The 26,086-nt window shown below is 36.0% G+C and overlaps 1 protein-coding gene across 1 annotated transcript in view; it reads right to left on the bottom strand.

The window, feature by feature from the left end:
- LOC103136602 (CUB and sushi domain-containing protein 1) overlaps window positions 1-26,086 on the bottom strand; it is a 444,439-nt gene that overhangs the window by 167,169 nt on the left and 251,184 nt on the right. Inside the window, exons 9-12 of the mRNA XM_007549920.2 lie at window positions 24,123-24,247; window positions 19,036-19,157; window positions 4,013-4,116; window positions 3,677-3,789 (exon numbers count right to left, since the gene is read on the bottom strand). Coding sequence (XP_007549982.2) covers window positions 3,677-3,789; window positions 4,013-4,116; window positions 19,036-19,157; window positions 24,123-24,247 — 464 coding nt within the window. The remainder of the gene's footprint in view (window positions 1-3,676; window positions 3,790-4,012; window positions 4,117-19,035; window positions 19,158-24,122; window positions 24,248-26,086) is intronic.

Genomic DNA, 26,086 nt, shown 5'->3' with positions numbered 1-26,086 from the left:
AAATGAATGTCTTATATCAAAGCACACACATGCATAGGATAACTTATTTGAAGCCCGTACTTAAATCCAATTGATAATCTGTTGCAAGACTTCAAATTTCTTTTAAAGCTCGTCTTAAAACCCATCTATTTTACTTGGCTTTCAACTCTAGCAGGATCTAGTTTTAAATTGTATGTTTTTGTTTTTAAACTGTACGTTTTTATTATGTTTTTTATTGTTATGCTGTGTTTTGATGTACAGCACTTTGTATCAGCTGTGGTTGTTTTAAAGTGCTTTATAAATAAAGTTGGTATGGTATGGTTAAATGCTCTAAATTTAATCTGACTGAGACAAACATGTCGGTGTCTAGATTTCTAAAGTTCATAGACACAAACTCCAAAAAACTTTCAGCTACAAACACGGCAAACAGGAGGTTTCACAATTTTTTAACTTGGAGGGAAAGAGTATAAATTCATTCCACCGCTGGTCTTTTTTGATAGTAAAAAAACCGTGAATAATTATCATTCCACCTCACATTAAAATCTACTAATGTTTTTAGGCCGTAAAATTGTGAAAAGTGAAAATTTTAAGGTGTAATACTACTTTTACAAGGCACTGTAAGATATTTGTATTTATTTTAGTTTCGATATCAAGTATATTGTCTTAATGCAAACATTTCTATAAGATCTCGGAATTGCAATAACATATTATATCAAGATGAGTCTTCAATATCATTCAGCTGTGCAGTGATGTAGTGGCAATCTGTGAGAAATTTATTTAATTGCTTCCCTTCTTACAGTTAATTGCCATCAGGGTAATTGCAGTGCAATTTTGTTTTAATTGTGAAAGACAAAACAATAAGTGCAAACATACACACACACACACGCGCGCGCACACACACACGCATTCTCACAGACACACACAGGCACAGGTTTTTGCAACAAGGAAGACATTTAGAAGAGAAAAATTTTGTGACATTCTTCTCTTCTCCACTGACCCCCTGGATCTGCTTCGGACAAGCATCTCAATATAAGTTATGCATTTGTATTTGCATGCGAGTTTTCCACTTTTGAACTCAGCTGGGATGCAAGAGCGCCCACAGGAAGAGAATATTATAAAAGCCTCAAATGTATCTGCGGCCCACAGCTTTCTGTCACACAGATGACAAGTGTCAGGATGGATTTCAACGATCCTAAGCCCAAAGATAAGTCTGTCATTATGCTGTTAAGTGCCTCACTCTTTCTGATGCATCATTCATCCTCCCTTTTTTCTTGTTTCAAAACTTGCACAGTTCATACCACAGAGTAAAGATGCTAATTACAGATTAAAATAAAGAAAAAGATAATCATAAAATCAGATTTGCCAGAAGACACATCGTCTTATTATACAATGTAAATGGATACATTTTTGGATTCATCGAAAAGAACGTTACCTCAATTGACTTCAGACAAGAGAAATGTGTTTTTGTGCAGGTGATTATTTGGAGTTTACAGCTTTTCTGACTAAATCAAACTGGTATCACCCAATGGCAGTTAATTGCCACATTGTTTTTATTTTTTTATAAATAAATAAATTAAAAAACTAATTTCACTCGTATTTAGCACATTGAGGTAAACACATTTGCTTAACCATGATGACTCGTGTTTTTGTTCAGCAACAATGCTCATAAGATATTAGATAAAAGCAGAATGGTTATGTGCAAAACCGAGAGTGTTGTAAGATACCAGTTTTAACAATATTTGATCAAATCTATTGTCCTGTGGAAGGATAGAAATATAAATGCATTATTTGCAATGTTATTATTATTATTATTTTTTCTTTCAAAGCAAATGGGCTCTGGTCAAAATGTTTGCAGCAAAATATAAAAAAAGCTTTAATTAATATATTAATTAGATTTGTCTAATGTTTCAGCTCTAATAATATTCCACATGGTGCACACAAACACCCCCAGCTTCGCTGAAAAAGAAGCAGAGCCCGATGCCATTTAAAAAGAAAAAAACGGACACAGATTTGGGCTGAAAATCTAAGACAACTCAGGAGGGTAAGGCTGATCAAAGTGCATAACACGGTGACGTTATTGCATTTGACAGCATCGCATATACCCATGCAAGAACAGTCATAAAAACACCACAGGCAGATGTCGGGTTGTGATGAGGGGAAAAAATATACAGCTGAAGCTTCTGCAGGAGATCATTTAGTACTGCTTATTTTCACTTCACATTTCAATATTCTTTTTTGTTTCAAATACTTGACTTGCGCTTGATCTGTCTGGTCACTTTTTTTTTACAACTAAGCCAAATTTAAAGGTGAAAAAGCTCGGATGACACCTCGAAAAGCACAAAGCCGTGGTTAGTCTTCAACTCTTTGTTGTCTTGGTAACCCATTTATTAAAGCATCATTTTATCATGATTTCTTTTCTTAGCTACTCAGAAATAAACTTGATGGCGCTCATGGAATACATTTTATTTCATTGTTGCCACCAAAGCATTTTAACCAGAAAGCTACAGCTAAGGTTTTACTCACTGCAAACCAGATTCTTTAAGCCCAGTAAAAAAAAAAGAAATGTCAGTTACGGAGCCAAATTATGGTCATTGTGACTTTATGTTGGGATAAAGAGCCACATTCTTTACATCTCACATGAACAGTCTGTTACTACATGTTCCTAAGTGTTTCCAATCTTGGAGTTTCAATAACATCACTGCAGTAAACACACCTAAACAAACACACAGCACAAATTTCTTCCATTTGTTCCTCCTCTGCTTCTGTCATGGTTTCTATGTCACACTACATGGCAAAGGGAAGTCTGAACTAAAACAAATTGTAAAAGACTGAACCCACAACAACAGCCGCGAAAACAAAACACCCAAAGAAAGTTTGTATATTTTTTTTAACATACTTGGGAATATGGATATTTAATATTAATCTTGTAATACTGGAACTGCATTACCATAAAAATTAACAACAAAAACTGAAGACTGTTTTAAAAAATGTCTGTAAATATCGTCACAAAGGACATCGCTTAAAGGCACAAGAGATAACACACACACGCACACCCACACGCATTCACGCACGCACGCATACACGCACGCACGCACACACACACGCACGCACGCGCACGCACGCACGCACACACACACACACACACTCCCCGCCCCCAGGAAATTTTCTTTCATGGAAACTAAAGTAAAAGGCATTATGCTTAGATGACATTTAAAGTGAACAGTTACGACATTAAGAAAAATAATTTCTCTCACACATATGAACGTCGCTTATGACATCGAGGTTACTGTTTTCAAGTGGCACAGTAATGGGTTAAGACTGAAAAAAAACGACTGGTATTTTAGATACAGGCTAGTTTGTAAGGATGTGTTGGTCTTTAATAAAGATGACTGTAAATGTTTCATGTAGCTAAACTGGTTGTCATGTTGTATTTATCAAAGCATATAGAAACATATTCTGCTGTTATCCACACAGAGGCAATCTTTGTGGAAACCTGTTGTATGTAATATATTCCTCTCCCTTCACTTTAAGCTTTACTATAACACCTTTTTTCATTTTAAACCATACATTGCCGTATATGAACTGCTCCCCTCGAATGCTGTGATATGTTACTGCATATGTGCGTGCATGATTCAGAGTAAAGAAAAAAAAAAAAGGTGTGATGAGAAGTCTTGAAATCCTTAGAAAGAATCCCTACCTTCATAGATTGCCTTGAACCCCGCAGAGCCGATTGTGTCGTCTGACTGCAGGTGTAGCCACATCTGATTCGACAAGCTCACGATAAGATCAGGGACGCTGGTACCAGTGAGTCTACAAAGACAAATAATTACCTATACATCAGTAAAATAATCTTTTTATCCATTTTACTTTGGTGAATTATGCAGGAGATTCAAACATATTAGCAATTTGCAGTATAAGATTTGAAAGAAATGCCTGCAGAACAGTCTACCGCTCCTCCGTCTACAGTTTTCTTTATGATTGCCAATAACTTGTTCTGTACTGGTACAGATGAGAAATTATTACTGGTGCTTACACATAGAGTACCCTCCGAGTGTCTCCTATCTTTCCACCGTCTCCCACAGTCAGCGTGTCATAGCCTCTCTCCAGATCGAACTCGTCGAATGACAGCTTTATTACCTGAAACGATGAAAAGCAAGAAAACAGGCATAGAAATGGTTACAAAACAACAACACACTGAACGCAAATTAAATAGCAAATAGCAAAGAAAAGATAAAAGCTAATAAGAATTTATTTTTGCCATCATATTTTCAACCTGTATAGTTTGAAGCAATATGAGCTTTTAAGGATCATATCCCTCTGGAGAATGGAAACCGAAGGACTGGATGAGGGCTTCATAAACAAGCACCACTTTAACTGAACCCTAAGTAATAAGACCTGTGTGCTTTATTAGAGTAACATTGGCCCAAACTGCATAGATGGTGTCAAGCCAATTAAAAGGCTCAAGATTACTTTGTCATTCTAATCTGAATAAAAGTCATAAAAAAAAATCTAGTCTGATAATTGCGTGTCACAGTTACATAAAACTGACACAAATGCCACAGAGCCGTCTAAGTAAAACCAAAACCCAGCCTTCAAAACAAACCAAGTCCATTCCACGTAACCACTAAGCAGTAAAAATCGTCTCAGTATAAATGTTCAATTCTACACCATCACTACAAAGAATTGCAGAAATAAAGTTACGGTGGGTAATATTTAAAATACGTGAGATATCTGGGGCAAATAAATACTGTAAATATGCAATATTTTTTAATAAACGCTTTTAGTGATGAGGCTTGTAGTTTTGACTTACACTGAAATAATAAGTATTTCCAAACAAAGCTATCCGATTTGAACAGGCTGACTCTATTTTTTCTTGACAAGTCATGGAAATCAAAACAAAAACAAAAATAGGATGCATAGCATGGGAATAGGCTACATAATGTATACTTATTTAAAGCAGCATGAGGTTCTTAAGTTTCATTTTACATTGGAACAGGAATAAATTTGCGGTGTTCAGTCTTATTGGGACCATTTTGTTTCTTTTTTTTAACTTTCCAGTTTTTCAACTTCCAATAGACCTCTGATTATAGGTTCCTTTTCAAAACAGCAACTGAAAAACAAATCTGATTATTCCATTCTTAAATCCCTTGTTCCATGAACAAAGCATGTTAACAGAGAAATTTGATATGCAAGAAAGACAGTGTTTCTCTCTTAAAATAATAATAATAATAATAATACGAAAATATTAAAAACAAATGTATTCTTCTCAGTTCTTTTTGTGGACCCTCAGTCACTTTTGTATTTGATTCCAGAATTAATGTGAATTGGTTTTTTGAAAAGCTACAAGAAATCAAGAAACCAAACAAAAAGGTAGAAAAAGATTGTCTCTCTTTTATCTTCACAGATATTAAGTTTATTTACAGAAGTATAGTCAATTACTGCCTTAGGCTCCACATCTACCACACAAACAGGCACTTAAAACTCCTTTAGACAAAAGGTAAAAAGATACTTTTAGATGAAGTGAAAGAAAAAGTACTGCAGATTTATTATACAATGATTTTCACGGTTCCCCATTTGCACAGCATTTTTTTTTCCGTCTTAAAATATGGAATGGAAACAAAAGCAAAAACATTGGACAGTGATGAAACAGATTCTGCGATCAGATCTTTGGACTCTGCAGGAGGAATCCAAATATGCCACAATATGAGAAATAAAATTAAATATTTATCAAAAAATAATAATATGCTAATATGTTTATACTGCTAGATAAAAAATGTTGGAACAGGAAAAAGGTGATGACTTGAGCCAGTATATGCCTTTTATTGTTTAAAAAAAAATGCAAAAGCAAGAGGAAAACATAAAGTATTCTAAAAAGTAGTACAATCACAGCAACACTAAAGGTGATATGTGTACGATATGTTAGTGGAACAAAATAAATCTTGAAACTTAAAGACCATTGATGTAATTTTTTTTTTTTTTTCCCGCGGCAGCATCGTCACCCTCATTTACAGTTAAACACGTCATTTCTGGAAGTTACACCCTGCATTCTCACCCCTCTGCTGCTGAACACCGAGAGCTGAATGCCTGACTTACACCTGTGTGGCTATGGTAGCATGCATACAGCATCAGTTCATCAATCTGCTTTGCACTCTAAAATGCTGCAATACTGGCATTCCATTATTCACTGCTTGTTCATTATTTATTAGATGTAGATCATATCCCTGGCAGCATGGATAATGGCACATCTCTGCTGTGCTCAGATATCCTCAGAGCAAAAAAAAAGTGATGGTCTTCACAAGAGACGACCCTTGTTTATTACTGCAGGGACCTGAGATGATCTGTGAGCGTGTAATACGTTGCATGGAAGGCCATCACATTTCAAATCACAGTACAGTAACGAAAAAACCTTTTTGTGGGTGATAAGGAGTGTAAAAACCATTTCAGCGAGCCAGAATCGTTCATGCACAACTAAGCCTTTGCTGTGCTTTGTCAAAATAAAAATGGCCGGGAAATGTTCAGATCATGTCTAAGGATAGGAGACGGTCTGAGGGATTAACTACGATCATGACGGGAATGGCAATGAGGTCATTGTATAGCTCTCTAAAATCTGCATTTCTGTTTCAGCGTACCTTTTCATTTACAAAAAACAGCCCACAGTCTTATGCAAACAAAACAATGTATTTTGTATAAAGCAACATTGAAGGCGCAGCCCAATCAGACTGCTTGTATAAAGTATTTAACTGTCCCAGTGTACATTTGTTGTTACACCCTCGAGCAAAGCGTAGTCTTTCCAAAAGAGCTCCAACTAATGGGAAAAACATGCAAAACTACTGGCTAACAACAAATGACTGGGGGCATTAACATACAATGATGAGTTGATGTGATTTTCTCTCTACAAGAGGGTTCAAGAACTTTGTTTTCTAATAGGCTCAAACGTTGGGGATTTTTTGTAATCCTTTTAGGACTTTTCCGGTCCTAAAACATGCATTTTTGCTTCTTTTAAGGAGAACTGTATATGCCATCCATCGCCCAGCCTTAATGGAGAGGTGATTGACAGTGCTAAGACCCGCCTCCTGGAAATTATTTGTTGTTTCCAGATCGCACTGTAGGAAGACAGAGGAGCTATTCTTTTTTTTTCATAGGTTATCCGTCTCATACCATCCTGTCACGACATAGTGACAGTTTCAACAAATATGTACAAAATATATATATTTAAAAATGTACATACCGCAATTTTAAGTAGCACGGCTTCCTTTTATTCTCAAAATTGTAAAGGTTTTGGGATTGGAACACTTTATGTCAAAATAGCACCCTGAAAAGCTAAAAATGCCTTTTATATGGCTTTATAGCCAATGATTTTTGATAAACTTACAACTGAAAACATGAACATGCTTGTGACTGTAATGCAAGGGTTGTTAAAAACTCTACAGGAAGCTTGAAGTCATAAAACAGAGTGAACCAGAAACTGACAATAGTTTTTCTGTGCATCCAAGTGTGATAATTTGTGTGTGAGTAGAAGGTGGTTTTCTCAAGTATATCTGTCTTAACAAGTGAAGCAGAATAATTCTAAAGGCAAAGCTGTTTCACTGACTGTGTGAGTGCTGTCTAACTTTGTTTGTTCACCTACATGTGTTATCTTTCATCTATATTTTGCTTGTGTATGCTTTCACATTCTAGCTTGTGTGCTGATGCAGTGAACAATGGCACTTAATGGAAGGAAATGAAGCATTATTATCCTTTGGTCATTGCCAAGAAACTCAGTGCTCTTAAATAATTTCTAAATAGGCTTGCTTAGAAAAAGATTATGCATGACGCAACAAAAATGTAATTAAAATTCAGGTATTCTAATGACAATGGTGAATTTCGGAATTGTCTATATGTGCTAAAAATTCACAGGAGGGTATAAGTATTTAAAATTTAAATAGCATTTGAGGTCATTAATAGAATGGCTCAATAGGACATTTTAACAGTGCAACTTTAACTGAGCAACCCAAATCTAAAGTGAAGTCCCTTCAATAATTCACCAGGTGTAGTGTTTTGAACTCTGAGGTTTCCTGATGACATAATCACATAGCAAGATCAAATAATTTCTAGGAATTGGCTGGTTTCTGGTTCTAGAGAATACCATGGCATTGCAAATAAAATAAAACAAAATAAAATAATGGTTTCGACATTGCAAAAATGATTGACGTAGTGTATTCGCTCATTTTAAACTCTTAGCAAAAGTGAAATACTACATATTTTGGAACAGAGTAGTTCTATTTCTGTCCAGCATTTTGGTGCAAGCCATCAATCATACATGTATGACATCAGCATAAAGGAAATTTATTACAAAAATATATATATATAAAAAAAAAGAAGAAACTAGATAGAGTTGAATATCTTCTGGTTGTAAAAACCCAGAAAGTCAACTTTGCCACTAGAGAATCCCCTGTTGCCCACACAGTAATACTGTATGGAATCAAATTTTTACTACTTGAAGGAATAAATTAGTGGCCCCTTTCACAAAGCACTTCAAGGTACATAAAGATTTTTTTGTTTCATTAAAGGCCAAATGGAACAGGAGGGATTAAGATCAGCAAGCCTCCATTATGTATTCAGCTGTGATAAAAATATATAAATTTGTAATATTAAATGTTTGACGTAGACGTATGTTTACAATATGTTTACAACATAATGTAACCATATTTTACGTTATTTTTCTGCTCAGTGGTAAAGCTGCAGTCTTCACTGATATTCTGAGCCATCTACTTCTTCCTGTTTGTTCTTATAAAAGAAGATATTGCCACAAAATCATAAAAAATGCATTTAAAATGTACTGTAACATCACAAAATTGGAGCATTTTTCTTCAAGGATTTCATATCGTCAGAATCCCAGACCAAACCTCACCTGATGATAAAAAATATATAGATATATTTTGACTTACTCTGCAAATTCACATCAAAATGTGTTTGGCAGTAAGACTGAAAATTACCTTTTGCAGACCCATATGAAAGCATGTCAGAAAAGACAGAACATTAATTACGCCCTAACACTGAGTCACTGCTTGCATAGCAACCCTGGGTCAGTAAAAAATATCTGGAGTATCAGTAAAAATATTTTGTATGTCTTCTTATATACTCTGTGAAATCATACTGTGTAAAAGTGTACAGCCAAAATTCATAAAATAATGTGGAACACCTATAGATATGTTTTCATCCATCAAATTGAGAGTGTTGGACAGGCTTCAATATGTTTGTACTTAGTGTGAATTGCTCTACATCGAGTGTTCCTAAAAATAAATTTAGATGTGGGTATTGTTAACACAGCATGGGTTTAATAATGTGCTTTCAGTCAGTTATTTGTATTTTCAGATAACATGAAAGTACACGAGCTGATCCTGACCAGACCACAATCTTTGGGCTTCATGTCGAAGCAAAGCTTGGCCAGTAACACCAACCTGTGTTTTGGTAGCTCAGGCAACAACCACCCTAAGGTAATTTCCCTACTTATTTTTATTTTTTTTTTATTTTTTTTTGCATATTTCAAACTTCCTAATTTATTCAATCTATTAAGTCACTAACCTGAAGGCAGCCAACCTTTTTAGAACAAGCCAATCCCTCCCGACACTTTTCAATAGGCAGCAAAACTGTTTGTTTCCAATTTATGTGTATTATGTATGTGTTATTTGAACAAAGAAATAATCCCTGTAGGAGGTCCATTATTCTTTTACAGTGGGGACAAAATTTATTGACAACATTTTTTCTAATAGATCTGCTGGAATGAAATTCTTACTAGATGTTGATAACAACCAAAGTTACCAACACCTACAAATGAATCCAAACTAATGAATCCATAAATCATCGTTAGTGTAATCAAATGACACAGATTTAGTATCAAACATGACTTTTGACATTTCATCAATATTTAGTGGAAAAGCCTTTGTCAGTGATGCAAACTTTAAAATGTCTTCCGCATAAAAAAAAAACTAGTTTCATGCATTGCTCAGGTGTGAGCTTTATCCATTCTTCCAGACAAATTGTCCTCATTCAGGCAGCAGTTGACTGGGTCATTCCGGCAGCTGATTTTTTTCTTCTCCAAACCCAACTGTGAGTTTTCTGCACGGGGTCTGTGATATTATTTTGTTGATTAAAAATCCAAACGATCTGTCTTCTTTATAAGAAAGTCTCAGTATATTTCTCCATATCTATATCTCAGTACTCTATGTTGAAAAATATCCCCTAATCATAATGTTCTCTCTTCACATTTCCTGTTAGTATGTGTATTTGAAGTCATGCACATGGCCCTTTCCTCTGCACACGGTGTGCACAATGATACCAACGGAGTTCCAGTCTTATCAAGTCAGAAGTTTTAAGATGATATTTTTCTTCAGCAGTTGGTGTAAAAATAGGCTTCTGTGGTTTGTGCATTACGTATTGCTGTATTTAAAATAACCACTGCACTTGCCAATTTCAAGTCTTTCTGAAGTTATCTGCCAGTGGTTACTGACCCATGGATATCACTTCTGATTGTTCCTGCAAGACACAACTGGTTCTGGCTTGTTTATGGTTACATTTGTCATGTTCCGTGTTTCTGTGTGTTTATTTTTGAGTTTCTGTGTAGTCCTGTGAGTCTGTCTCTGCGTCCTCCCCATTGATTGTTTCCCAGGTGTGTCTCATTCCCTTGATTACCCCGGCTGTATTTAAACCCACCTGTTGTCTGTGTTCCTCGTCGGATCCTCGTCGTGTGTATTGTCGTAAGTCAGTGTCGTTTGTGTCACGTCTTGTGTTCGCTCCAGTAGAACTGTTAAGTCCTGGATAGCGTTAGCTCTCGTTTTCAGTCCTGTGTGTTCAGTTGCTACCGGTATTTGGCTGTGTGCCTGTCTCTTTGCCGTGCTGCCTGTTTTGGACTGATTGAGCTCATCATTAAATTCATCATCTTCACCATAACCTGGGTTCTCTGCGTCTCTCCTCACCACCACCAACCACACTTCATGACAACATTGTTTCCTTTCTACTTGTGGTACTGACTGCAGTGTTTATCATTGTAAAATTATCTGAAAAATTGCAATCAGTACTTTCTGCAAAAGAAAGGTTACAAAGCCCTTGATCCATTTTCCCAGTTTTACCAGATATGCTAAAATAGTTCCAGGACTGACTGGGTAAAATGGGCTTAGAGTTAATATTATACTCTATGGCTTTCCTTGGATGGAAAATTTGGTATATCCATGTTGATGCTGTTTACCAAATGTAGTATTATGCTAGCTAAAATCTTTGAGACATAATGATATAGCTTTAATCATGTGCCAAAAAAAGCTATACAGAGAAAGTTTAAACCATAAACTGAGGTGACCTACGACCAGAAGTAGTACAGACAGGGGACAGCTGCCCTGGAGCCAAAGTCTACAAGATTTCCTTGGTGAGATGAATGAGTTGAGTTTAGTCACTGGACAGCTGCCACAGTAAGAGTTAGCAACACTTTTTCAACAGATAACTATTAGACTTCCAGTAAAAGAAAAGCGTATGGGCAATGTTTGAGAAGGCAAATTACTGGAAGCCTTATTTATTTTCAAATTTGGGGAAAAAATAAGAATTTGATTAATTACCTCACATTTTTTATATATGGTTCTTTTGCCATAGGCTTAATTCAGCCACAACTACTTTTATTGTCCAACCAGAACTTTAGAAACAATTTGCATGCATGTTTAAAAAGCTAAGCTATAAAAGGACCATTAGACGGTTAAAATATGATTATATTTGTGATTATACATTTATTTGATAGTATTGTTCAGTGACATGTAAAGAGCTCAGAAACAGCTTGTGCACAGATGCTTGATCTCTTTTCTAGAATTTTAATAATAAATCAACTGGAGGATCAAGTCACAAGTTACATACTTCAGACGTTTCGCTTGGAAGATAAATTGCTATATTGGTGTGTCAAATGGCATTTTTTTTTCTGGTTCTTGTCTGATAAAAGCAAAGAAGGAATCACAGGGTTTGGGGAATATGTGTTTGCTTGTTTTATTTTCTCAACGTGTCAGGAGTGAGGATATGTTACAATGTTCTTCAAGCTCATTCTCTGATTTGGAGGTAGAGCAGCAGCCTTGGCAAACGTCAAGATAATTACAGGCCCAGCACGGATACACCACCTCTCTTTAACAGAGCTACACGTCTCTGCACTGTGTGAGGAAACAGAAACAGACAAGAAACTCTGAACTTAAGACGCAACAGACAGCAGAGTGAAGCTGCCAAGTGAACCTCTCTTCACCCTGCCTCCAGACACAGTGCCACCTCACATTGAAACCTTTTTTGCACACAAACTGAAAAACCAATTGTACATCATCTTTTTCAAATAAGTGAATGCATGAAACAAAATGAAATTGATATTTCAAATTGCAGGGTAGTGATGTATAGGAGTGCGCGAATCTATCACAAGTAAATAATAACCGAGTTAAAACTCCAACAAAAAAAGGAAGAAAAAGAAAACATTCACTTTAATGATTGTTTTTTAGTCTAATCTAATCTGACAAGTGGTTTTTCAATATAACAGGAGGCTCTAAAGGAGGCTCCCCGTTGGCTGTGTCTTGGAAGGACCCAGATGTGACTCCATATTTAAGTGAAATGGTTCCAGCCTCAGGCCATCTTTATTTTTATTCATATTTAACAAAACAAAACAAAAAAAAAAGATCTCTACAAGTGTGAGATCTTACTAACTAGGATCTGAACACATTAGTGATATGGGTTTTTTAATAATAATAATTAAAACATTGACCTGGTGAAATTAATTGCATAAGGTTTTGCACCTTTTAAACTGTATTTTTAATTGTATAATACATAGAATATTAATGCTGTAAAACAAAAATTTACAATAAGTGCACCTTACTGATATGTTAACTTCAAAACAATTTTTCAACTGGTAATCAGTTATAGCTAGGGCCACTGTCTTCAGTGGTGCAGTTTATGCTTTCAAGTAAGAATTTTACTTAGTGTTTTTTTGTTTTTGATGAGGTACCCATAAGGGCAGAACATCGACTCGGCAGGAAATGTAATGCTTTTGATTGTTGATTCAATGTTGCATGACTCTGTGTTTTTGTGTTTAATGATGTAAAGCACTTTGAAATGCCTTTTTGCTGAAATGTGCTATACAAATAAAATTTGATTGATTGATATAAAAATGTTGCCTTTCTATATGCTATGTATGCTATTATCCCCTATCAAAAAAAAACAAAAAAACAGCTCCATATGAGATGACTTGTGAAATGGTAAACTGATGACCGGATAACAGATGACCACACAGCCAGCTGATGAGGGCATGGAAGGCAAAAATGTTGCTATAAACACACAATGAACTTGTCGCTTTAAAGGGCACCTAGACATCACAGATCACTGAACTTCATTAAAATACAGCATATTCATTAGCAGCAGTTATGAGTCACATGTGTCCAACCCTTTTCCTACACTCATTTAACACAGTGTGCTCAGTATTGACCCTACTGACCATCAATCTGCAACACTTTTGGTTCCACAATGCTTATTAGATTTTTGAACCTCCGATGGACGCAAGGTTTTCCTTGCTGGCTTTGTTTGTACGATTGATGTGAAACTCTCCCGTTTGCTCCATGTTGAGTTCAAAATCCTCCTGTTAACAGTCTAAGCCCTCCATAATTATCTCTGCTTTATGTTAGTCAACTCCTTCACATTTACACACATGCAAATAGCTATTTGTATTTAAATGTTTTTTTTCTCTCTTTGAAGCACTTTTTAATTTTATGTTGCTAATGTAAGGCAACCATGAGAGTCTTGAAAGGTACTTATACATAAAATGTATTATTATTTTATTAAGTTGAAAAAGGGACTTGCATTTGCGAGTTTATGGCTGACCTGCTTTCTGATTTCAGTTGTCAACACTTTGCTGAAAAGGAGTCCTTTTACGCAGAATGGTCTCTACTTACTCTAAACTTGTAAACATCCACTGGTTTATACAAATCTTCAGGTTAATTTAGGAGCTGCATAAAGGACTGCCTGTAAAAGCCCGTATGTGTTTCGCTAAAAAATGACCTCTGCTAGTTCTAATGATCAACACCATGGTTAGCGATTTCTCCTTGCTCTTCTAAGTAGTTACTGATATCTATAAAAGTAGTTATTTAAACCAAATTGGTTTAAGCAGTGACTTATACAAAGTACAATTTAGAGATAAGGCAAAGACTGCCTCATGAATGGTCAGTGAGGCAAATAAAAACCAAAATAGTAATGAACCACAACGTTCCTTTAAATGTTGTTTACAGCTTTGATAAATAAGCTAAACAGATGCAATAGCAGAAAGGTGCCCTATTTAGACATGCATAACAAAGCACTGCGTTTTGGGCGTTTTCTGCTCTTTAATGAAAGAGCTTGAGCACTGATGCAAAACAATATACCGCTACTGAATTATGCTGGATTTTAACACATCCTGGCTGCTGCCTTTATTGTTCTTTATTGGCCTCACTTCCTGCATCAAGTAAAAATTAAGGGAATCTGACTGAATGTCACATACTGTGTCGGCCTTATGTTGAAGTGATAGCAATGATGCTCACATGAAAATAACCAACCAACCCTGCGCGCACGCAAACACACACACACACACACGCACACACACACACACAGTTCTGCAGTTGCTAATTTGTATTCATCAGAAAAAAGACAGCAATGATTAGAGGTTTAAAGGGGATGTGAGATGATGCGTTTCAAGGGTGCGTGTGTGTGCGTGTGTCTGTGAGCAGCAGGAATGCTTCATATTTGAACAAAATAATTATCCGCTCTACACTGATGAATCAAATGACTGACACACACAATAACACACACGTACACACGCGCTGTCAAGTCCTTTTTCTTCTGCCCACCCAAGTTATTCCTCGCTATGACCCGAGAGCTGACAGTTCACCGTGCAACATATTTTTCACAATCGCTGGCAGTTAGCAATTAAGCTGGCAGACAGAAAACACACAGTCAACATTCATAAACTCAAACACAACCCCTCGTACACAAATAACAACAGAGGCAGAAACAAAAATAAAAGCACAGTCACCGTGTTTTTGCCGAGAGGCTGACAGACAACAACAAACCATATTGATTGAGGAGATCTTATTCAAAACTTAACAAGGTTACACACACCAGCTGGCATTACTTATTGGTCATTTAAACTTGTGAAAGTGAAACTACATAAAGAAGAAAAAGGAAAAAGAAAAGGTATGCACACTTCAGTAAGAACAAAAAAAAAGTTTTTTCAGCATTGAAACACATTATTGATGAAAGAAGTCATCTGGAATAAAAACCTGACAGAGACACTGTGAGTGCAGGAGTAAAGAAGAGCAGCACACCAACAAAGACTGACACATAAGAGAAAATAGAAAGGCAGAAAGGTTTGCATGAATATAGTTATTACTCATTTTAATCAATCCTCCAATACAAAAAACTAAACCCTTATGTTGAGCCGTCCATCAACACAAGGCAAGTCCTTGAGATCCAACATCCTGGAACTTCTACATGTTTCCCTTCTACAGCACACCTGAATCAAATGAATGACTCGTAACCAGGTCTCTATTGAGCTGAATGACTCAATACTGATGAGGGAATTCAGCCATTTGATCCAGATGTGTTGAAGGAGGGATGCATCTATAACCTGAAAGATTGTAGCTCTAGGACTGAACACCCTATATCTAACCTAAGATTAAACATTTACCATCATTAAACATCTTATTCAAAACTTAAATCTCTTCGAACTAGTCGTAGGTCACCCCTGCACATGGTTGTACCCGTGAGTATAAAAACATCAACTCTTCTGTTTTGAGAATATGCCAGGAAGAAAAAAAAAAGACTTTGCAGTTGTGTTTGAAAGTAGAAGGAAACCAAAGTTTCCTTATACCAAATTAAACATTGGTATAAGTTTCTTTCTTCTGCCTTTACTGCTGAATAAATTAAGTTTGTCCACCAATATTGATTGAAAAAGAATAGCATGAGGATACCTCAGACAAATCTCCTACTCTTTTCTAAAGGGACAGATAAATTTGATGAGAAAAAGTAGTGCATTAACAGCATCATCAAGGTCAAGCAAAAATACACAAGAGACTGATATATGTTGAGAAGTTTAAAAGGAGGATTATGCCATAAAATAACATCCAAAACACTGAGCATCTCGGAGCACTGTTCAATTTCACACATGGCGCCTAGAGAGGGCCGACCCTAAGATTTTACCAGGAACATCTGTACTGGATGCTACGATTAGGTGCAAGAGCAATGGGTTCTAAATAAGTGCAGATGAAATAATTTTCTGATTGATATATGTTTAAAGAATTTAATCCTATATTATTATACCTTCCACCTGTAAATTATGCACTAAATTGGGTTGGTCTGTCAGATATGATCACAATAAAATACGCTGAAGTTTGAAACAGTAATTTGCCAAAATGTTCAAAGTTAGTTTTGAAAAGTACTGCATTTAAAGCATCAAACTGTCTTTGTTATATCCTACAAAAGTCACTCCAACAATGCATTTAATGATGGCCTCCTTTAAAAAGACTAGAGGCTGACGTCTATCAACGTGAACATGTAACTGTAAAAATCTTATTGAGATTAGATTAGTGAAGGTAAGGGGCTGAAGAAAAAAAGGAAGCAGAGTTTAGCAACACCTGAGAAAAATGCGATTGAGCAGCCTTTTACGATAACAAGGCGGGCTAAGATGGGAGCACATGCAACAATATACCAAGAAGAAAGACACTCTAGGTTGCACTGAGTGTGTGGTTTGTCTCATGAAAAAAATATGTTGAAGACTAAATTAGAAATCAGTAAAAACGTCTTAAATTGCACGCTGTAATAAGGTAGAATTTCAAGTTTGCAAGAAAAGTTGTGAAATAAATGTATCATAATTTAAAAATGATTTGATTTTATCAAAAAAAACCAAAAAAAAACATTGAGTATGTGTTCAAAGGAAGTGTACCTGCATACTCAAAAGACTAAGTTGCTTTTTAATTGTTTCTTTACTGGTTCATAGGTTGAAATGGACCCATTGACTTACATGTAAGTATTTTGAGGGGTTAAATCTTACATGCATAGGTATATAACAAGCAGAAAAAAAAAGCATTACATCTGCCATAAACTCAGATAAAATAAAATAAAAAAAAACGTGCATCTAAAAAATACGTGTATCTAAAATATTGCATTGCATGGGTGTCATCTGACACCAAGCAGATTCACAATATACAAAAATGTGCCATGAAGTGTGAAACACATCAACACAGGACTTTAATCAGTAATTCTGAAACAATGAAAGACGATCTAGCATACCCACCAGTGTAAACTGGTAGGTGCTGGTATAAATCAGATTAGAGACTTCATTAGAGGCTCATAGCAACGTGGATGATATAAATCTGCACAGTAATACAATGAAACTGCGTCATGGCCTGCCACAAGCCCTTGGCCACCTTGTGAAGAGCCATTTCTCTCCGCCAAGGTCAGAAAGACACAGTAGGGAGAACAAAAAGTCATTTTCTCTCCACTCTTCAGCCTGGCTTTTATATTTTCTGTGGTCTCTCTTCAATTATATCTCACAATTTCTCAGCCCCAGTCTTTGAGGGCTAAGAGGTGAGCTGACTCCATTTCTATCCATCTTTAGAAAAAACTTGGGTGTCACATGTCAAGTACCATCCTGGACATTCAGTCCATTTTTCCTCTCTCTTCCTTAGCATGCCTATGCATGTAAAGTAGCTGGCTAAATATTCTGCCGCATTTTTATTTCTCTTTCCTGTAAGATTCTCTGTAGTTTTCAATGAACTCAGTAACAACTTATTCTTCTTTTTGACTTATCCATCTCTCCTCTCTCACCATTTTCAAGCTTGTCATTATAAAGCTGTTGAAAGGAAGAAAGAATACAAAGAGGGAGAAACTGGATTGTAAAAGTGTAGTGCAGAGGAACGGGAGTTAGGGAGAGAGTAAAAATCACAGAAGTACGTTGGGAAAAAAATAATGGGTGGTGTTGTAATGTCATATGTTGGGTTTAGGAGGCACCAAGAATCCATCAGGACTTTTCTACACGTTCATATTTACAATTCAACTTTCTGCTGCACTAAGGAGTCGGTTTACTTACAAAGGCATTTAATCTGGATATTTCTTCACAAATAATTAAAACAATGACAGAAGCTATTTGATAATTGAATGTTTTTATTCCCGGCCGCATTTTTTTATTTTTTTATTTTTTAATTTTAATTGCTAAATTTCTCTTTAAAATGATTAGGTGCTTATCAAAATGGCTGGTAGATTCTGGATTTCAAAGTATTAATGCAAGTGAACTCTGTTTTGTTACCTTTTCTGTTGCGCTCTGGTGCATCTCCGAATTTCCATTTACCACCAAAAGACTCCAAGCATCTTTTTCAGTCACATCTGGCCCCATTAAATCACACAGCTACAGACTTTCAGGGTTTTCCATTTAATGAAAACATTTTCTGTAATGTTTGCTTTGGCTAGAAACACCACCCTAAATTCAGGGTATAGGGGAAGTGAGCTCAGTGCAAAAATAAAACGTCTGCCTTCCTCTTGTAAAACTGCATTTTCATTTGTTTTTGCCTAATCAAAACTTTGGGGATATTCAAGTTAATCATCTCTGAAGGATTGTACAACGTGTGTAAATTGCATCTCAGCCTTTCATTTCTGTGTTGATGACATAGTAAAGTAATGCTCACGTGCCACCTTTAGAGTGCGTCAAAGGCCGCATGCATACTTGATGTTCACCTAAATTTCCTTGAATTCCTCATTTACCGAAAACACGATTAAGGCAAGACAGAAGCGGTTTCAACAGTTTGACTTAGAAATCCATCGTATTATATATTAAATGCTCTGCAAAGTCCATCAAAAGAGTGGAAGATCAAATTTTCAGATGTTTGTTATGAAGTAGGCCTTACAGTATGTCCTGTGAATGCTGATTTTAAACCAAATAACAAAGAAAAGTGAGGAACTCTGACTAGGTCCTTTAGTGTAAGGCGAGCCATGTGTTACATGAGTTAGAGCAAAGCAACTCAAATAAATTTAGGATGAATTCATTTTGCTTACCTTGTCAGAGTCCATTGCAGTGATGACCCACACACAGTGTGCATTGTTCTCATACTGAACAGGGTAGTTAGGAGATGTTATCACCCCTCTGGGCCCTCTCAGATTACTGCCACAGGTACGGGCTACAAGAGAAATTTGAGATAAAGGTAATCACTTACAGGCTAATTATAGTTGACCTTAAGCAATAAAAAGAAGATGAGAGAAAAAAAACCAAACAGTAAGCCCAAAGGTATCCTTATGCTTATTCCAATGATTTGACATGTTTCTGCACATGTGTAGTCTCAGTAAACAATTTATTTTATTCACTAATTTTCTTGCTATGCTGGAAAAAATATATATTTTTACACTATTCCTAACATTGTCATGTTGCTGGTTAAATAAATTTTACAAAAAAAATGGTTGTTGAAATTAGTTTATTTTTAGTAATAGTATCCAGAATCAGGTAAAAAAAAAAAAAATCAGTTTGTCCTGTGCTTAGAAACACAACGATTCAATTCTGTGAAAGGCTGTATTTTTTGTTTCGCTGTGATTTTTTTTCTCTTTAATCATAAGAATCTTTTTTATTTATTTATTTATTTATTTATTTGCTTTAAAATATTTTTGAAGTTGTTAATAGTTGAAAAGCACAGAATCTCTTGTTTGGGAATAATTAAGAACTGTTAAATATGAATAAATAAAAAAAGCAACTGTCAATGCTTGTACCATTTAAGTTGAATAAGTACTAAATAATGCAGTAGTTGCGGTATTTTAAAATAATACATATATTTTTTTAGCATTTTTGAAACTTAAATTAGCAACCATGACACGACTACTGTCTACTATTGTAATTATTACAGATTAAAATTACAGCAGACTAACAGACACTCGCCCCACTAGTGACACCAGGCTTGAGAAGCAAATTGACGGACGGGACAGAGGTTCAGATAACGACAAAGACAGACAGAAACCGAAAGATGGTGCTGTGAAAATGAACGGCATGAAAAAAGGAAATAAGTAAGAAAAACCAGGAGGCAAAAAAGAAACAGAAAATGCCAAGAGAGAGAGGGGGAAGAGAGGAGAGGAATCCAGATGACTGATCAGACTGTTAATTAGAAAAGAGAGCTGAACCACATTTTGACACACACAGCTACACGGACACACAGAAACACATTCATTGCAATTCATCTTGGAAACCAGCTTCTAATTAACAGCAAAGTCTCAGCAGAAAACGAGAGAGGCTCACGGGTTTGAATCCCAGAAGAGTGATCACACCAGATAATACAATACACCAGAGCTCCAGTGTACAGAAGACATTTTTTAACCTCTGCCTTTCCATTTTCTCTAACAGTTAATCCATTGATTTAGGCTTTTGTTACTCTCCAGGTTTTCCTTTCAGAATATATCAGGCTCAACTCGTGCTCTTCTGGTATTATTGTGACTGAAATCTAAGCAGTTAAATAAAGGTCAGGAACAATAATTACTGGTTAAGTTTACAGAAATTTGAGACATAAATGAACAAAAATCACATCTGCTTTCCACAAAGGAAAGCAGGTATATATATTGCTACGGCTTTCATAATAATTTTATAGGCTCTAGGACAACATATCCGTTTAATTCACTAAATCAAAAACACATATTGTAGTCTCCTGCTCTCTTTCCTCCTTAAATGTGAATTTACACCTTTAGTATTCTGTAAATGTTTTGACAATCTACAAAATAGACCAATCCTACTTTTATATATTGCATTTTTTTATCTGTTATCCACAGTGACTGCTCTAGATCGGCACCAAACCAAGCAATACTAAACGGATAAACAGGTAAAGACAATACATCAATGAATGCATGGATGTATTATTCTTTTTGGTCATTTGAAATGCAAATTTCAGTTGTTTGTCTCCTTTAAAAAACATTTTACTTGATCATATTTTAACTGAATTACAAAGAAAAACAAACAGAGACATTTCACATCAAAGTTTTAAGATGACGCTAAATTTGGATTTTTTTTTTTTTGTTTTGTTTTTTCTTTCCACATTTCAATCGTTTCTGACAGGATGAGCCAGTATCATGACTTTAGGCATGTTTCCGAGGTCAGTGACAGTCATATATTCACAATACAGGCACACACACACAAACACATGCAGATAATGGTACACACATGCACCATAACATGATGTGACAGGGACCCTACAGTATGTGTCTGAGCGCAGGGACTGGCTGTCTGTCAAACACACCAACAGTTCAAGGCCAATACTGCTGCAGATATTAGATGTGTGACATTATCCCTTGGACATTTGCTGTCAGAGCAAGTGTGTTTGCGACTGCATGTGCTCAAACACTTGGGTGTGTAAAACCAGCCGTCTGCCTTTTCATTTCGTGGCAATAAACCTAACAGGGTGTTGTCAGTAAACATGAGAGCAGTTTGCATCATCGCTCTGCCACGTCAATAAACAAAATCATGTAAAGCTAAATGATATTGTTTTTCATGGCTCCTCAGAAATACATTTATACAACACTTGTAATCTCAAATAAAAACTCAACACCATAACCATTTACAATTTAACAGGTTTTCAGATGCAACAATTTGTAATACAGCACATTGCAAATGTGGATTAAAATGCTATTAGATTGCTCAGAGAATCGTTTTCCTCTGCAAGGATTTTGGTAATGGTCACTGAGAGTGCTTAAATTAACAACTTTTACATGCTTTAAAAATATACTGGTTTAACAAACAATTCAGAAGAATTACCTTAGAATCATACACAAAGTCATCACAAAACATTCAAAGCAGCTTTTCTGCAATATGTTCGCTATCATAAGCAACGTTATGCTCTGAAGAAACAGGACTATTTATTATTTTCGCTACATGTATTATTTGTGTGGCTACATTCTAATAAAAACGACATTGGCATGTAATTCCAATGCAGCAGAGGAACTATTAAAAATACATTTAAAAATGTATGATGTCACATTTGGATTGCACTGCTTTGCTTCATGGGGACCCTGCAGGACTTTCTTTCTTTCTTCAAACTTGGATTTGTCTCGTCGAAGCTGAACTTTGAACAGCATCATCTAGTCAGGTCACAGTGAGGGAAGTAAATACTGTAATATCATGTCTAAAATCTTCTTGAGGAATAAGTTTCATCAACATATCGCTCAAAAAGCATTTTATGATGCATAGCACCAAAGACCTCTCTCAAGAACTTTGCAACCTTTTTCTTGCAAAGTGCGCTGACGAAAACGGTTACAGATGTTTCAAAACATCTCAGCGATGCACCATGAACCAAAGGGACTATAAGCTGGAAGAGCAAAGAGCTTCGTTTTACCACAAACAAGTCAGACACTCTTTACACTATTTTGGACAGAGGAATCAGCAAAGTCACTGATCCCAATAAAACAATAAATAATGCATTCAACAACCTCTACGCATATTCACTGCACCAAACTTAGTTGCATTTGCAAGTTTGTCTTTATGTTTGCTGTGAAACAATGGACAAGCCAGTAAAATGCCAGGAGAAAATTCTGGTCAGATGAGGCCAAATAGGGACTTTTTGGATATTATTTCATACATCATTTGGAAAAAGAATAGCGCTTGATGTCACCAAACCAACAGCTATTGGCAAAATATACTCAGACATTCTCAGAAAGAATGAAATAGGATTTTGAGCAAGGTTAAGTTCTCTCAAGTTGTTCCAGAGGAGGAAAGTAAAGCAGCTACAGTGGCAAAACTCAATCTATCATCCATCTTGATCACATTAAAAACAATTGAAAAGATTCAGATACGAGAAGCCCTCAAAGCCTTCAAGATATGAAATAAACTTGGGCCAAAATTACAGAAAGTTATTTGCAATGTCAGTCTAATAATCTTTGCTGTAGTATGTATATATTTTTTTTACTAAATATAAAATACAATAACTGGTCAATATTTTTGTTATTATAATTAGTGCTATAAAGCTTCTTTAATTATTATTATTTTTTTTTAAATAAGAAGTTTTAGATGAGGCAGGTACTTTTGCTAAGGTCTTTCCAGTAATGCCTGACATTTAGAAATTGGTTAAAAAATAAAAATCTAACTTTGCAACATTCTTTTTAAGTTTAATTGGTATGGGCATTGTTTCATTATTTTAGCACATCTAAAGTTTTCCGTTTATGTGGGGTTTCATGTGGATAACAGTTTGGCTGTTTTCTGCACGAAGCAGCGAGAGTTTGACTGAAAAGTCTCTCAATATTCAGTGCTCGTCACTTCAGAATAAAATACCATTTAATGTTGTTAAAATGAACTGCACTCAGTAAAAGTTCCTCCAGGTAAAGAGCATGCTTGTGATGTTCAAAGTGCTCTTGAATGTACTAACTTCTAATCTGTTTGCACGTTGGTTCGCACCTCTTTTGGCTGCCATTTTCTGTCACACTGAGCACAGCTTTCAACAGAATAAAATGGGAAGATTTATTTTTACAATTATATCGCAAATTAATGGATTCCTTGATGCTGAAGATATTTATAGACATGGTATTTGACATTTGCATACATTTCATAGCATTTGGCAGCTTAAACTGATTTATTGGTATTTTTGCAAGTTGCCCTGGTGATAACATTTAATACTATTACATTTAAGAATTTTTTAAAACTTTCTTTTGCTTAGTACATATTTTTTCTCTTTCAGAAATTAATTTGTTTAATTTGAAACAATATCTAACAAAACAATTAAATGACCCAAAAACATTACAAGATGTTTATTTCTATTTATACTTCTTTGCCGATTTAGATCTATGGTAATCTTCTAACATTGTTAACATTTGTCTTCTAACTACAAAATGTATTAGCAAGCCTTTAGCCAGAGCCAGAGCCATGACTTGAATCTGGTGATCTGTCATTAAAGATTTTCCCACTGGTTATTAAGAAGGGTGTAAATGATTACAACATGCCATTTAAAAGAAAGTTAATAAAAACAGATGTGTTTTCTTCCAGTGTTGATACTTTTTATAGGTAGTTTGATTATGTTAAATCTAAACCTACCAAGAGGTACGAATAATTTGGTGCCAACAGCTTTGACATCTGCGACACACCTAAAGAAATAAAAACTTGTTTCAGTGAGAATCATGTTATAACTTACTTCTGCAGATGGGTCTGTGGTCGCTCCAAGCAGCCAGAGTGTCAGTGACCCGTTGACAAGTGATACTTTTAGATCCATGCAGAACATAGCTGTCATCACAGCTGAACTGGACACTTGAGCCGACCCTAGAAACAACATCAACAACGTGTTAAAAAGGAGTGTGAGAGTGAGGAATGTGAGAGTGAGAAAGAGAGTGAGATTTCAGGCTTTACAAAATCACTGTGAGGAAGATGGACGCTTTTCCATCATTGGTAGATTGAGGTTTCAAACCACCTTTTCCAAGGGTTTCTTTTTGTTTGTTTGAATCCTGTTCAGTCCACTTGTCATGGTTTTTGTCTCTTCACTTTCCTGATCCACCGTGATCTCTGCCAGAAAGTCTGTATGGGACCTGTTGTGTGAATCTTGATGTCTCAACCCGGATGATGCACTACAATCGGTCACTTTACCAAAAATTCATAACACACACTATGATTTACGATAGTGTGTGTTATGAGACAAATGAGACACAGGGACATGGGATTTACCTTATTTTCCAGACTATAGAGCACCTCACTATAAGCCGCTCCCAGAAAGTAAAAAAATAAATAAAAAACTAAAAAAAATAAAAACTGGAAACGTACATACATAAGCCGCACCGGGCTATAAGCCGCTGATTTCTCTGCCGCTCTCGGTTTTCCATAAGGACGCACCTCTGCATCTCCAATGCCGAACCGTGGATTCGTTCAGGTTGAGTTTACGTGCAACGGCTCTATTTCCCTCCTGTACTGCCAGATCGACAGCCCTCAGCTTAAAAGCTGCATCATATAAACTTTTTCGTGTGGTTTCCATGATGGGGTTTGAGTTTGAAAACATTTCTCTGCCATGCCTGCTGCTAGCATGTGCTTGTTCTAAAATCAGCACTTTCTTCTTTGATTTCCAATTTTGACTTCCAATGATTCACTTCCTGCTAAAGCGCCCCCTGGTGGTTGAAGAAAAATCCACAGAAAAGCCACACCGGGCTACAAGCCGCATGGTTCAAAGCGTAGGAAAAACAGTAGCGGCTTATAGTCCAAAAAATACAGTAATGCCCTCTCTAACTGGCATCTCAATAAATTTTATAAATGATTAAAATGTGATTGTCAATAAAAGCTTTGCTTGGCCTGATAACGATTTCAGGAAATAGAATACAAATAAAATGTCTTTCGTTTACATATGTGAAAAAAAGTAACTCAGCTACTTCTGATGTTTAGCGGACAGAAGGCAAAGAAAGATTATCATTATACAATCACTTCTCCCTAAATAAAATAATGTGTCTATTTTTGCTTATTAGATGACAAGCACCAAGGGGTAACTCACTGTATTTGCCAAACAATTTTTTAGTGGCTAGACTCTCAGATAAGAATCCTCCGTTGCAGTTCTTTGTGTGTGGCCCCTGCTTGACTGGACCCTGGAGAGAGGAACTGGGACATGAAAGCAGCCCTGGAGTTTGACCTGAGGCTGTAGCACAGCACAAGCAGCATGTGAACACATCGAAGCAAGGTTGCCTGAATACCCCAGAGTTACTAGACAGTTTTCTACAAACTAATAAATATGTAATAGTACTACAAATCATGTCGTATAAGAAATGGCAGATATTTAATTTTGATCCAATGGCCTTTGTAGGATCTGTTTCTGTGTTTTAGTTATCGGTATTTGGATAGCACTCATTGGATCCAGTCAAGGCGTAACAAAATAAAACAAAATCACTTTGCGAATCCTTCTACACACAGTTTGCAGACCTGGATTTTAGCCTGAAATTTCTCTCCACAGAAACTTGTCTTGGAGCCTTTGCTGTCCTCAGTCACTGCTGTACTGAAATATGAATTGTTGCTCTTGAGCAGGATGTCTCAGGAGAACATTTGGTTACAACAACTCACACTATTTGGTAGAAGTACTTCAAAGCAGGAGGATTTTACCATAATCTTAACTGTATAAAATGTAATTAC

Source organism: Poecilia formosa, unplaced genomic scaffold, assembly GCF_000485575.1.
Source record: "Poecilia formosa unplaced genomic scaffold, Poecilia_formosa-5.1.2 Scaffold33, whole genome shotgun sequence".
Lineage (NCBI taxonomy): Eukaryota > Metazoa > Chordata > Actinopteri > Cyprinodontiformes > Poeciliidae > Poecilia > Poecilia formosa.
Note: the sequence above shows the minus strand (reverse complement) of the source record. Positions and strands in the feature narration are given on the sequence as shown.